The sequence below is a fragment of the Drosophila miranda genome, chromosome 4, assembly GCF_003369915.1.
Source record: "Drosophila miranda strain MSH22 chromosome 4, D.miranda_PacBio2.1, whole genome shotgun sequence".
Taxonomy (NCBI): domain Eukaryota; kingdom Metazoa; phylum Arthropoda; class Insecta; order Diptera; family Drosophilidae; genus Drosophila; species Drosophila miranda.
In genome coordinates this window covers 4471927-4485818 of record NC_046677.1, presented here as the reverse complement: position 1 = coordinate 4485818, position 13892 = coordinate 4471927, and the positions used below count along the sequence as shown (strand labels likewise).

The following is a 13892-nucleotide window of genomic DNA, read 5'->3' as shown; positions in this document are numbered from 1 at the left end:
TCGCCTGGTATCCCAGAAAATTTTCAGTCGTTTGCCCATTCGCAAATTGAGTTGGTTATGTAAAACTAGATTAAGTTGCCACGAAAGGTAGCAGTAAACTTGTTTACAATAAAATAAAAATTTTCCACATGAAAAAAAAATTATAAATTGAGTTGGTGCAAAAATGTGTCGCATACTTTTGGGGGCACATTTTTGCGACCGCTCAAATTAACAACAAAATACAAGGCAATTTTCTTTTCTACTTTTCTCCGTTGTTTGTGTGCCGATCTTGGCGTGCGACGGCTTCCTGTAATCGGAAAATTTTTCCTGATCTGATGGAATCCTTTAAAAGAACCAAGGATTAAGGATAACTCCTCCAGTCACATATATCATGTTTTTTACGTTATTTGTGGGCCAATTAGGACGTGCTATGACTTTCTGTGATCGGAAGAAAATCCTTGATTTTATGGAGTCCTTATCAAGGACCAAGGATCAAGGATATTTTCATCAGTCGCAAATTTCTTGTTTTCCACGTTATATGTGGGCCGATTAAGACGTGCTATGGCTTTCTGTGATCGGGAAAATATCCTTAATCCTTGGATAAGGTCTCCGAGTTACATATTTTGTTTTCTCGGCTATTTTTGGGCCTATCTATGCGTGCGATGGCTTCATGTGATCGGAAAAAACTCCTTGATCCGATGAAGTTCTTATCAAGGACCAAGGATAAAGGATATTTTTATCAGACATATATTTCTTATTTTCTGCGTTATTTGTGGGCCGATTGAGACTTGCCATGGTTTCCAGTGATCGGAGAAATATCCTTGGTCCTTGGATAAGGACTCCTAGTTACATATTTTGTTTTCTCGGCTATTTTTGGGCCTATCTATGTGTGCGATGGCTTCCTGTGATCGGAAGAAAATCCTTGATCTGACGAAGTCCTTATCAAGGACCAAGGATCAAGGATATTTTTCCCATTAATACAATTTAGCAACCAGTAAAAATAATAACAGTGCATTTCTGCCACAAGTTTTTCAATATTTAATATTTATTTCCGGTTGTGTTTTAATTTCTTACAATAATTAGCAGTTGCTTTCGCTGTATTTGCTTACGTCGATCATAATACATATTATCCATATCCTTGCTGTATGATAGTATTGGTGTCTGTGTATGTGTGCGGGTGTTGGGGTCTGTTTGGGTCTGTCTGTGTTCAACATTGGTTAGGGTTCGGTTCTCCTTGACTTTATATCTGTTTCCGTTAATTATCGTATCTATAATTTTTACTTAACAGCTTAAATATAAATATGTATGCACGCGTTCAACTTTTACTGGATCTGATCTGCCGTCATGTTTCTGTTTCGGTTGTTAATTGTATGTTAGCCATTAACTATAGTTAGCAGCTAACATGCTGCCTGATTTATGTTACTCATGTAAATTTATGTTAGGGTTTATAAAACAATTTGCTCATAAAAAACTAATTACAAATACGCATACATATTTAGTTCTCATATAGTTATTTTTTTCGTTTGTTTAAATTACATACAAGGTAAGCCTTCAAATGAATTGCCGAAATCGATTATTTACAATATTCATAGGGGCATAGGCGAATTGATAATTGATAAATGCAGAATCAGAATCAGAAAACAAGGGAAATTCAGTGAAGAAAATTGACAATGGCATAGTCAAGGTGCAGCTCGATAAGGAGATGCCTCTATAGTAAATATCTCTCATTTGCTATAATATTTACATATACATATTTGTAGTTAATATTCGATTTTGGTTCACATTAGGTAACAGTGCGGATTTCGTTTTGTTTTCTTTGTCATGCTTCATTTAGTGATTAGTGATTTTTGCTGATTAGTGTGGAGATATTCGCTAAACATTTTGACTACATCTTGGATTTGAATCAGCAATTAGTCGAGTCATACATCAACCTTTACATTCATTATTTGCTAAGTTGATTTATTCTAGACATTCCTTTTCCTTAACTTGGATATTATTCCATATTTCATACTATTTATGTATTTTGTAGCAGTGAAAATGTAACCTAATCCTCATAGTTTGCCGCTTTCTGTTGCTGCTGCATTTTATAGTATTTTTCCGTGTCATTAATTTATAATGGTTTTAATTGCTTAAAGCAAAGCTGCTGCTGCCATCGACTGACTCCTGTTCACCCTGGCGAATGGAGGGCCAAACAAAAGGGTTTCGCTCCTTCTTGTTTGGCAAATCATTTGCCCGATTGAAACGAGTCCTGGGGCAGATCTAACAATATTTATCCTTACTTTACTCGTAATTGCAAATATTTGCTCATGCTTACATGTTACGTTTTTGTTAGGTTTTGGGGGGAATTTCAATAAATTATTCTCTTCTCTCGCTGTGGTTTATGGCTGTGTAACAAATTTCGAATCGAACGAATTGCTATTTTCTAATGGCCTCATTTCAATACAATATTTAACTGGAATCGGTGTCGGTGTCAGTGTCAGTGTTCGTGTCAGAGTGTCGGGAGTGTCGGGAGTGTCAGGAGTGTCAGAAGTGTGCGGGAGTGTCAGGAGTGTTGCAGGTAGTACATACATATGGATAAGTTTAACTTGAATTTCTTGCTATAGTTCTTTAGATGTACTTAGGGGGGTACTTAGAGTAATTGCTTGCAGAATTGCAGAATTCGTAGAGTTGTCGTTGCCGTTGCCGATGCCGATGCCTATGCCGTCTCGCCAGAAGCTAATGGAATATATATTGGTTGGGCTGCTGCTGGCAGGAGCTGCAGCACTTCTCCTTGTAGCGATGCAGCCGACACAGGCCCATGGAGCGGGCGTTGCGGCAATAGCGCGACGAGTCCCGGCAATGCAGGGCCGCCGAAGGGGATACTGCGCCATCATCAGAAAGAAAGAAAATCAAAATTGTTAATCAAAGGCCATATATGGTATATGGTAGAATATTGTGTGTCCACGATCAATACTTACACTTCACCTGGCAGGCAGGACTCTTGCAGACCTTCATGACCGCCGGACGAGGCTGGTGCTTGCACACGTTGCCCGCGGGCCTTCGACTCCCGTACCAGACGCACTGCAGTATGCGGTACTTGATTCCTTGCCGACCGCACGGCGCATTGCACTAGGGAGATGGACGGGGCAGGAAGAGTGCGGATTAATAATGGATACCTTTAATAAGCCAGCCTGGACTAAGGGACTCACCTCGGACCAGGGCTCCACGCGCCACACACCCTTGCATCGCTCGTTGTAGCACTCCTGTCGTGGCAGCGGCTTCTCGTATTCATCGCAGGCAGTGCCAACGGTGCCGTTCTCGTACCGACAGCCCACCTCGCGGCGCTGCACGGCCGTATTCCGTCCGTGGCACCTCGACTGCTGGCAGAGCGTCCACTCGCCCTTGGTCCAGTGCGGACAGGCCTCGTTGCCGCAGCTCTGGAACGTGTCGGGCATCTCCAGGCCGTGGGCGGTGCACTCTGAATTATCCACGACATCGTTTCCGTTGTCGTCGGTGGTGCTGGTGCTAGTGCTGCCACTGGCCTTTGCTTTTGCCTCTCGCTGGCAGCTCAACGTGCGTCGCTTTGGGAATGGAATGGAATGGGATGGGATGGAGAGAAAGAAAAGAAGAATAAATTTCCACATAAAATAAGGAGCAGCAGGAGGGAACCTTTGACTGTTAAAATATTTAATCTTGTGCTTGATTTTATGAGGCTACTGGAGCTGAGGCAGAAACGAGAGCCTGGAGCCAGGAGTCCTGTGCACTTGTCTAATTATTGCATAAATGTCGTCGGGTTCTTTCCCTTTTACGACATTCTGTTTGCACAACAGAACCATTCAGAACTGAGAAGGGAGCTACTGAGAGTGCATATTCATTAATGATTAGACTTTAAAACGGATTTAGTTGAGGGACTGAAGGGGATTTATGTTCTACAAGACCTTAAGCCCACAGCCATTTCCATTTCCTAAAATTCTTTGGGTCCTCCTCTGTCTCATTCCAGCATATCGGCCAATGGAGCTTCGCTCTGCCGCCCATTAATCTGGCTACCAGGAACAGGACTCTCTTCACTCACCTTCAAACCGCTGCCAGCTGCTCCACATTCCTGGGAGCACTTGGACCAGTCACCCACTTGCCATTTGTAGACGTAGCCGCCGCTCTCGAGACTCGGCACTGGCGTTGTGGTGCCGCCGCCTGTCGCAGCAGCAGTTTCCCATCGACCATGTGGCATGTGCGGCGGTACATCCTCGGCCTCCCCGGCCTTTGTGTCCCTGTCCCCCTCCGACCCGCTGGTGCGAATGGGCCCCGCTTCGGTGTGCAGCAGCTCTTTGGTCATCACACGCACTGGCTCGTCCTGCTCGAAGTGCAGGGGCTCCAAATCGACGCCATACTTGAGCGCCTCGCCATGCAGCAAATGCTGGCCACGTGAGTCCTTGAAGCGCTGCAGCGGCCACAAGAGCTGTGGGTGTAGAAAGGGGTATTGGTGGATGAGAAATGTTGGCTTAAATAGTGCACAAATTCCATCTCCATCTCAGAGCCAGAGCTAGGGCCAGTCGCCGTCGTAGTCGTGGTTTTTCCTGTTCGATATGCCAAGGTACATTCTGCAGTGCTGCTTCAACGGCCATCGCATTTCCGTTTCCGCTTTCATAACGACCATCGATCTCTTGGCGTGAATGTGTTCGGGGGAGGAGTAGCTCTGTGCGGCAGCCCGTAGGCATTCGTGTTCGTATTTGTAGGTGGGATGTTTCATGCATGCAGCACACTTGAATTACCCCCATCAATTGCTTCACGTTGACTGACTACGAACTGCGAAATCCGATTAGCCATTGACCCACCGACCGACCCTCTGAAAGGGGATGCGATACCATCCGCAGTAACACCCGCTCACCCGCTCCCCCGCTCACCATCTCACCCGACATCTGGCCTCCTAATTTCCCCCGTTTCTGAAAACTGAATGGCAAAAATTTGAATACCAAATGCTACACTGGGTTATTCGTCCTCTCTCTCTCTCTCTCTCTGTCGATTTGGGAGGTGGACTTTTGACTCTTCCACGGATTAGTGTGGGAATGGCAAAACAACATAGAGATGGTATCGTGATTTGTGGCTAAAGTGCTCGCATGTACTTGTATTCGTATTGTAAAGAGTACTTGGGAATGGAAGGTACTTATGTACCATATAACTAGCGTTGAACGAATCAGGAGTTTCAGCTAAATCGAAGCGTTCTTTCCCATCATATTTCTCCCCTTAGCATACCCTATAGATGGAACCTTTTAGGATCTTATGCTAGGGATTAGAATCCCCTCTACCACTTTATATCTACCACTAATTCCCTTCCTCTTCTTTAAATAGCTATAAAAACATACCCTTTCCGTACTTATAATAAATATTTGCAGGGGTTACGTGTCGCGCGTAATGCGGCACCGCCCTACGGTCGTTTCTAGGCATTTCTTTCCCGAATTGGTGTCCCTTGGACCATTCGATGGTGTAGTCATTGCATATAAACCTCCTATATCCCTTTCACACAGTTTTCGGCAGTGTCCTAATCATGCTCCTATATTTTCCATTCCTTATCCGAAAATCGTAAATCCCCGAATTCCATTTACTATATGTATCGTAGAACCGACCTCCAACACCGAAAATTTACCTCTGATCTGTTGTGTTCCAGCCCAAACCTCCCATGGACACCCCTGTGAACTTATTGTCAAACACCATAGTCTTTCCAGCGTCAACGTCATGGCTCTGGTCTCGTTTTCATTTACAGCCGCCCCCCAGAGGTGGCAGTGGAAGGGCGGCGTGTTCGGGTCGGGTTTGCTCTGGGCTCTGGGCGCTGGGCGCTGGGCCGTGTTGCATCGAGTCGGTGGGAGGCGCACACAAAGATGATTTCCCAAGTGGCACTTGAAACCGACAAATGCGCTTGCATAGTTCTCGTTTGCTCGATGCTCTGTTGCTGTTGCTGTTGCTGTTGCTGCCAGCCACTGCTGCTGCTGCTGCGCTTTTATGTGCATGGGGCTGTGGCAGGCTCTATCTGCCACATCCTTCCTTCCCTCTTGCCTCATTTGTTGGCCAACAACGGCGAAGAGCGACAATGACAATGACGCCTCCACAGACGACCGCCCCCCCCACCCCCCTGCATTGCCTTTTATTGTTGTCACCGCAATCGGAATCGTTCTTTGTTGCCTCCGCCTCTGTTGCTGCTGCAGTTTCTACTGGGCTTCTTGTCAATATTGCGGCACTCTGACCCCCCACTCCCCTCCCCTGGGTCGTGGCATGGGGCAGAGCAGCACCACTAACTGGAATTTTCGGGGGCCCGGTTTGCCGTTGCTCTTACGACAACTGCCATGCGTTCTGTTACGTTCCGTTCCGCCTGTGCAACTCTAATTAGTTCAAAGTTCCTGCCCTGCTTTTTGCCCAATTTCTGTACAGAACGGGGGGGAGCAGGGAGCTCGAAGCAGGGACTGTGGTTGAAAACAGTTGCCAGATTATTGTTTCAAAATTTAATGGCTATTTTCCAGGGATGGGCCTCAACCTCAAAAGTAAGAGACTGAGATTGGAGCGAGAAGAGGCCCACCCAAATGTGGGTCATTCGTGGCCCTTTCCTTGCTCCAAATGGATAAATAGGCCCAGTAAAGCCTCAATCTCTATAAGGAATAATTGATTTGTAGGAAATATGCCTGGACAAACAGATTAGTCCTAGGAAATATTCTCCTATTTTATGGCATATCATATGCAGACATCATATGCCTTTTCTGCCTTCAGAAATTTCCATAGCCCCCCGCATCCAAAAAAAATGCCAGGATCTACTACTTTGACTGTTAATTATGTGCTAAAGTTTCTACGACTACTCCTACTCCCCCATACTGATGAAATATGATGATGCATTCAATACGAATGCGAATACGGGACTCATTAGCAACTGTAGCCCTCATATGGGGCATGGGGGAGAGCAGGCGACTCGACTCGACTCGACACAAAGCTAACATTGGGTCCACGCACATCGTTAAATTCTCACGCCTGACAGAGACACAAACCCCAAGCCCAAGCCGAACCGAAACCCAACAGAAACTGAAGTGAACGAAACCACAAACTCGAACAGAAAGCAGAAATATACAGAAATGTACAGAAATGTGTGTCATTTCATTTAATTTAAGTTTAAATGTAACGCGAAAATAAATAAAAATAATGCAAAATCAAGAGACAGAGAGGCGGGGAGGCGGGGAGAGAGACGGGGAGGCAGGCAGGCAGCAAAAGGGAAACAAATGCAGCACAAAATTGCAGCATTCAGCAAATTGGATCGAGTTTAAGTGGAGCGCAGCTAAAAATACACGGCTCCGAGGCAGTGGCAGCCGGGATCCGTGCATCCTGCATCCTGCATCCTACATCCTGCCAGTCCTCCATCCATCCTGCCTGCCTGCCTGCCCGCCTGCCCGCTTGCCTGCCATTAATAAATAGTTGCAATCAAAATTAAAAGCCAGCAAAATGCGCAAACATTTTGCTTGTTTTAAATCATTTTCCCCCCGCTCTTGCCTTTGCCCCCCGCGCGCGCCTGACATGACGAATATGTGTGGCTTCCACATCCAGGCAGCATCCTTTTGCATCCTCCAGCCGCCATCCCGTTTGTGGGAATTTATTAACGCGCTCTGGCGCCCCAGCCAAAGCCCCAACCAATTTGATGTTTGAGCCAAAAAGAAGGGGCAGCAAAAGCGTAATATAATTAATAGGCCAAATGCTGGGGCCATCAATTATGGACAGCTCGAAAGACGGCCACTGGGCCTGGCCTCCTGCAGTTACTTAGCTAATTAGGAATGCCCCCAGTCCCCAGTTCGGGGCCAGAAACAAAGCCAGAACCCAAGCCCGAAACCAAGCCAGAAACGGAAGCGTAAGGCCTGCTCAATATTGATGACGATGATGAAAATGCATTAGCCTGCCGTGGCAATAATTTGTATTCAGCAAGCTAATCAATGGAATGATTCAGATGCCAGGTAGCCATGGAAATGCCATGGAAATGCCATGAAGCTCCTGCTCCGCTTCTCCTCATTAGCAGGATCTCGAAAGCCCGGAGGCAACAATGCAATTAAAAACGGAATTGCCAGGATTTGCATTTATACTCGGTCCTCAGTCGTAGATATAGGACAAAAGCAGGACGGAGATGATGGATGGATGGATGGTTGGATGGATGGTGGATTGCTGGCTGCCGGTAAAACGGAAGTCCGCCTCATAAAAGACAGCAAAATTATTGAATGCGATTGAAGTTTATGGCCCAGATAAAGAGCCAAATGGTTGGAAATTGAAATGAATGACAGCCGCTGCCGAGCCAGAGCCAGAGCCAGAGATGATGTCAATTGAGAGAGCGGTTTAATTAGGAGGAGCCAGAACCAGGAGCCTCGCACTCCTCCGCTCTGCACACAGAGTGTTGCCTGCCCGGGGGCGTGTTTAAAGCAAACCCTCTCGCCCGCTTTGCATATCAAATCTCAATCCCAGGACGAGTTCAGTTCCGTTCTATTCATTTATGCATAAAGTTTTCATGCAGTGCCGTGCCGTACCATTGGGGCCTCGTCTTTAAAAAGTTTCGATTGAAAAACTTGGCCTGGAATGTGATTATGAGAGCTTTACACTTGAACAATACTATATCTCCTGCCACACTGCAGATCTGCTCTAATGATGAGGTGTAGGGAGAGTCCATTAGCTGCCCCCTCCATCAACTGATTAGCTCATAGATATTTTAATTAGTTAGTCGTTTCGGCTTCATAAAAACCTCTCATTAAGTGCCAGACACAGAATGAAATGCAAATGCATACCGAGTGTATTTTATTTTCCAGCAATTATGAAAAATTATTATTACGAGCAGAGGACGGGCGGGGGTCGGAGCCATGCCGCAAAGAGTTAATCAATGTGCCGCAAACTTTCGACCCAAAATTGTTTTACTGTCAGCCTCTCGCACACACACACAGACACAACACATACACCGTGACAGCCAGCATATGTGTGCGTGTGTGTCCTCTGGGATGCTCGACCGCTTAATACTTTTAGTGGTTCGCATTCGCATGTTTTTTTTTTTTCTGGATGCTCCACAAAAACGTGCAGCACGCGATGAAATTTGCACAAAATTAGTTATAATCGCTCTCTGCTCTCTATTTGGTTGATTTTATCTGCAGTCTGCAGTCTGCAGGACCCTCTATATGCTCGTCTATCCCGTTCCGACTGCGAGTGTGTGTGGGGCTAACAATTTTCCGGTAACTAGCTTTGATAAATGCCGCTTGAAAGTGTCGCCCTTCACAGCAGCCACCACAGCCCTGCTGCACTCGGAGTCCTTTTTTTTTTGGGGGGGGGGGGGGAGGGGGGTTCTGGGGATAGTCTGGCTAGATCCTGGGTAGATTCGCCTGGCTGAGCATCATAAATTATTTTTGCCTAATCTGCATACAGCGATGCGATGGGCACGTCCTACTTCATCCAGTCTTCTGCCTGCAGAAGGCTTACGGGTCGGGTCGGGCCGGCTTGTGTGGTCATATTTTTGGGGAAGCACCCCACAGAATTATGTACGCCTTCGAGTGGCAGGACACAACCGACTCGGTATGAAGAGTGACAGTGCAGTATACAGTGGCACTCACTAGTGGTACTAGTGGCAGCACTTGTCCTTGTCGCACAGTGTCCGAGGAAAGTGTATTTACACCACACACCAAAAATGTCAGAAGTTCGACGAATCCCTCCCTAAATTAATGATATTCTACGGAAGATATACATATATCTAAAATATTATAAATAAAATAAAAACCAAATATCTTTGATCAGTAATTAATTAGTTTATTAATTACCGACAAATCCTGCTCCTTGTACTCTCAATTTTCCCTGGGAAATTGTGTCATAATTCTGGATATTCCACAGATTTACTCGGACTATATTTAAACAAAAAATTCAGTTACTTTTGTCTACATTCTCCTAGAATTTAAGCAATTATTCTTCATATTCCACAGATATCTTTAGCTATAACTCGGATTATACTTCAAAAAGTCTCACTAAATTTATTGTAGTAAATAATAATTTACTAATAATAATGTAGTAAATCGTGTAAATCTCAAAATTTGTACATAAAATAAAAAACAAATATCTTTGATCATCAGCAGATCTTAATAAATTACGGACAAATTCTGCTCATTCTACTCTCAATATTCCCTGGGAAATTGTGGCATAATTCTGGATTTCCTTAACTATAACTCGGACTATACTTAAATAAAAAAATGCTCCTAGAATTTAAGCAATTATTCTCCATTTTCCACAGATTTCTTTAGGTATAATCCCTCCAAAGGTTATTCCACGTTTTCTTGCTGTATATTTTGAGCGATCGCACACTTTTCCTAGACACTGTGGCCACAAATCAGCTGCTTGACTCCCGCCACTGTGTGTGTGTTCGTGTCCTTGTTATGGATGAACTTTCCCCCCTATGTTTCACTGCCTTTCTCTACGGTCTCTACGGTTTTATTTATTCTCTATTGCATTCTTATTCTGAGCTTGAGGAAAACCGCGATTCCATCTCTCATATACTACCACAAAATTGTCTGCCAGGTAAAAAGGCAGTACAACGTTGACTGAAGTCTAATTTTCTGTGCCGCAAAAATTGTTGCAACTTTTGTGCGGTGGAAAACAGTTGGGAGAGCGAGGGAGAGAGAGGGCACTCCTCTCCGATATCCCGCGCGGCGGTAAAGAATAAACTTTTCAATTAATAAATTAAGCTTATAATAAAAGTTGTTCGTAATTGTTTGTTGGAAGGAAGGAATAAAAAATACATAGATAAGAGCCATCATACGAGTATGTGGATGCCATAAAAGTTGTTCCGGAATGCAGCGATGGGCGGTGGGCGGTGGGCGGTGGGCGATGGGCGTTGTGGCACTTACCCGGCCAGGGCATATCGAACGATAATAAAAAACCAACCACCAGGACCAGGACCAGGACCTTCCAGGCATGAATTGTATTAATTAGTTTTAAGCATAAATATTAAATATAGATACAGGTGCTGTACAGGATATAGGTCATTGATAATACAATTTACATATGAATGAGAGGAGGAGTACGAGTGTGTGTGTGCTTTAATTATCGTATGTTTATGTTTCATGCAGAGCACAGCAAAAGCAAAAAAAGGAAAACACATGTACGGGTGTTTATGAGAGCGAGATGTACCCTAAAATGGTCAAATGGAATTTTGTTGTGAATTTAAATGGCAAAATTTAAACGCTCTAATTGACAGACCACGAAACCAAAGCCATGGATTAGTCCGAGTGTATTTATCATGATTCAAAATTAAATGATTCCATGGCAGAGCAAAATCTGCGGTTAGATTTCCTGTTTCTCATTGGTTTCCCTTTAAAGCATAAATCTATAGAGAAATTCAATTTCAACAAATGTTTGCCTAAATACTCGTGCAGGTATTACATCCCAAAATTGTGCGCCGGAATACTATATTTATTTTAGTTTTGTTACAAATATATGCGATTCATAAAAATCGAAATCGAGTGAGTGCAAATATGATTCATTGTAATTTGAATTTAATTAATTGGTTTATCTTTTTTTTTTCGGGCTATTTCTAGAGCCTTTGCATATGTTTGTTAATTGTGTTTAATATTTTCCCGATTCTAAATCTAATAAAAATGCAATAAAATGGAACAATAAATTTTAAAGAGCAGGCAAATTTGGGTGTACATTTTAATGCGAGAGTGAAAATATCTCTCTTTGTGCGTACGCTGGCAATTTTCCGGCTTTTCAGTTTGGCAGCATGCAACTTTTTTTCGGCCGGATAACGGGGGTAATGGGCGGGTGTGGGCACATCTTTTGGCCATTATGCCAATTGTTTGCTCATTTCACAAGGCACGAAAATGCAGACTATAGAACAAAAAGTCAGCGGAAAATGTCTTTGATGGTGGTTCGGGCGCGCAGAAAGTTTCCCGCGAGCGAGCGAACGCAAGGAGCAAAAGGAGGCCAATTTTAATGAAAATTCCATTTAATTAAATATTTGACGATATAATATTTTGACGGAAGAGCAATGTTTGGTTGGTCGGAAGATCAGGAAAACTGTTTACGCGCCCCAGGCAGAAGGTAGAGTGCAGCGAAAAATATGGGATATTTATGGGAATGGAAATCAGGCATAAATACGTGTATTCTTTAGAAGGAAGGGTTTTACCTACGTTGCATTTACGTATTGTTTTTGGTTTTTGTTGGGTACAGATATTTGTGTGTGTTCGAAATTGGTTCCCATGTTGTTTGTGTGGAGAGTATTTTTGTGGAGAGAGTGGTGGAGCCCCCGAATCAAACCGAAGAGGAAAGAAAAATATATGTATTTATTCGGTAAACATGTAAAAAGAATGTGAATCCAAGTTTGACAGTGAGAGATACAGATATTGGCCTAAAATCATGCAAATGATAGAAACGCATGCAGGAATCTTTGAAATGAGTAGAAAAATCCATCTAAAAATCAGAAAAATCATAAGAAAAACAACCAAATGTTGGGCTTAATTTAAGCCAAGAAATTTCTCCGCTAAAAGTTGGTATAAAATTCATCTTAATCACAGTTCTATCCCAAGTAACTTGGTTGTTTGAAGAGATATGCGAACGATCTTCTTTGGGAAGGAACTTCTTTGGGAAGGAAATGCTTTGGGAAGGAACTTCTTTGGGAACGAGCTCTTCATAGAAGGAACTTCTTTGGGAAGAAATAAACATCTCATTGCAATCTTGAGTATCTTTAAAGCTGCTTTGGCAAACAGAAATCTCTTGAAACGTATAATTACCCGATAGCAGAAATCAATCCGCACAAGAGGCAATCGATCAGAGCTCAAGATGCCACAGACATTCTCCTGTGAAATGCCTTGCCAATTGAAGTGCATTTATCCGCAAACAGAACAGAACAGAATGAAATACATGCAGAATAAACTAAATGGCTAATATCATTGGCAAAATGAAGACTTCGAGCATGGAGGCAGGCAGTCACCTGCTAAAATTTCATTTTCGTTTGCATTGTCATTTGACAAATTGCAACAATTTCCAGGCGGCAGGGAGGGAGGGGGCCCAATCAGAGACCGAAGACAAATATGCACACGTTGCAAAATTTATATGCAACACTTTGGGCAATTTGCATGGGCCTCCGCCTCTGCCGCCGCCCCTTTTCGGGAGGCACTAATTACACGCATGCAACACGCAGCAGACGAGCCTCGAGGCAAGGGCCTCGGCCAAAAAAAAGGAGCATGAAAACCAGGAAAAACTTTCGGGCAAGGCCACAGCGAACGAAAAGCGAATGAATTTAAATCATAATAAAATAAAAAATCGCATCGCAAACGAATGAATCCTTATAGACGATGGAACAACAACGGCAACGGCAACAAATAGCAAAACGAATGAGCAACGAATGTGAGAGAGAACAAACAGAGTACGAAACGAAACGTTGAACCAAAGGTTGCAATGCATAAAGGATGCCTCTCACCTGGAGATTGCTGAGCAGCACCTGAAAATATGGCATTGCGAGCAGTGTCTTGGTGCGGCTGCTGCCGCTGCTGGCGCTCGCTGGCTGTGGTATACGGTCCTCCGATTGCACTAATTGCGAATGCTATATAGGCGCCCCAAAAACAGGAGCAGGAGCGGGAGCGGGAGCGGGAGCGGGAGCGGGAGCAGGAGGGGCAGGATATATAGCAGGGGAATGTACGGGGTTTAAAGGAAGAAAGAATTATGACAGAAAATAGTTATTAAGTGTGACGTTATTTATTAGCAATATTTTTGTATGGTTATTGGTTCGTCAGATGGAGATGGTGATGTACTTAGTATAGGTAGGGAGGGTGCAGGGTTGTAGTTAGTGGGTTTATATGGTGGGGAAAGCATAGAGATTGGCCGAAAACCGCATCTGAAACCACCCTAGGCATAGGAACGCTGAAAAATCAACTCAAATTGCATCTTTAAATTCCTGA

General features: G+C 44.0%; 1 protein-coding gene across 5 annotated transcripts in view; it reads right to left on the bottom strand.

Annotated features, from left to right (window-relative positions):
* Positions 1-1505: 1505 nt before the first annotated feature.
* LOC108163615 (protein madd-4) overlaps positions 1506-13892 on the bottom strand; it is a 68010-nt gene continuing 55623 nt past the window's right edge. For 2 of the 5 annotated variants that reach the window (XM_017299004.2, XM_017299005.2), the window contains 5 exons: positions 13415-13537; positions 4031-4414; positions 3168-3539; positions 2937-3087; positions 1506-2840 (listed from right to left, as the gene is read on the bottom strand). In XM_017299004.2, the coding sequence (XP_017154493.1) occupies positions 2695-2840; positions 2937-3087; positions 3168-3539; positions 4031-4414; positions 13415-13537 (1176 nt within the window). In that variant the 3' untranslated portion in view covers positions 1506-2694. The remainder of the gene's footprint in view (positions 2841-2936; positions 3088-3167; positions 3540-4030; positions 4415-13414; positions 13538-13892) is intronic. The other 3 variants (XM_017299006.2, XM_017299007.2, XM_017299008.2) reach the window with 3 other exon arrangements.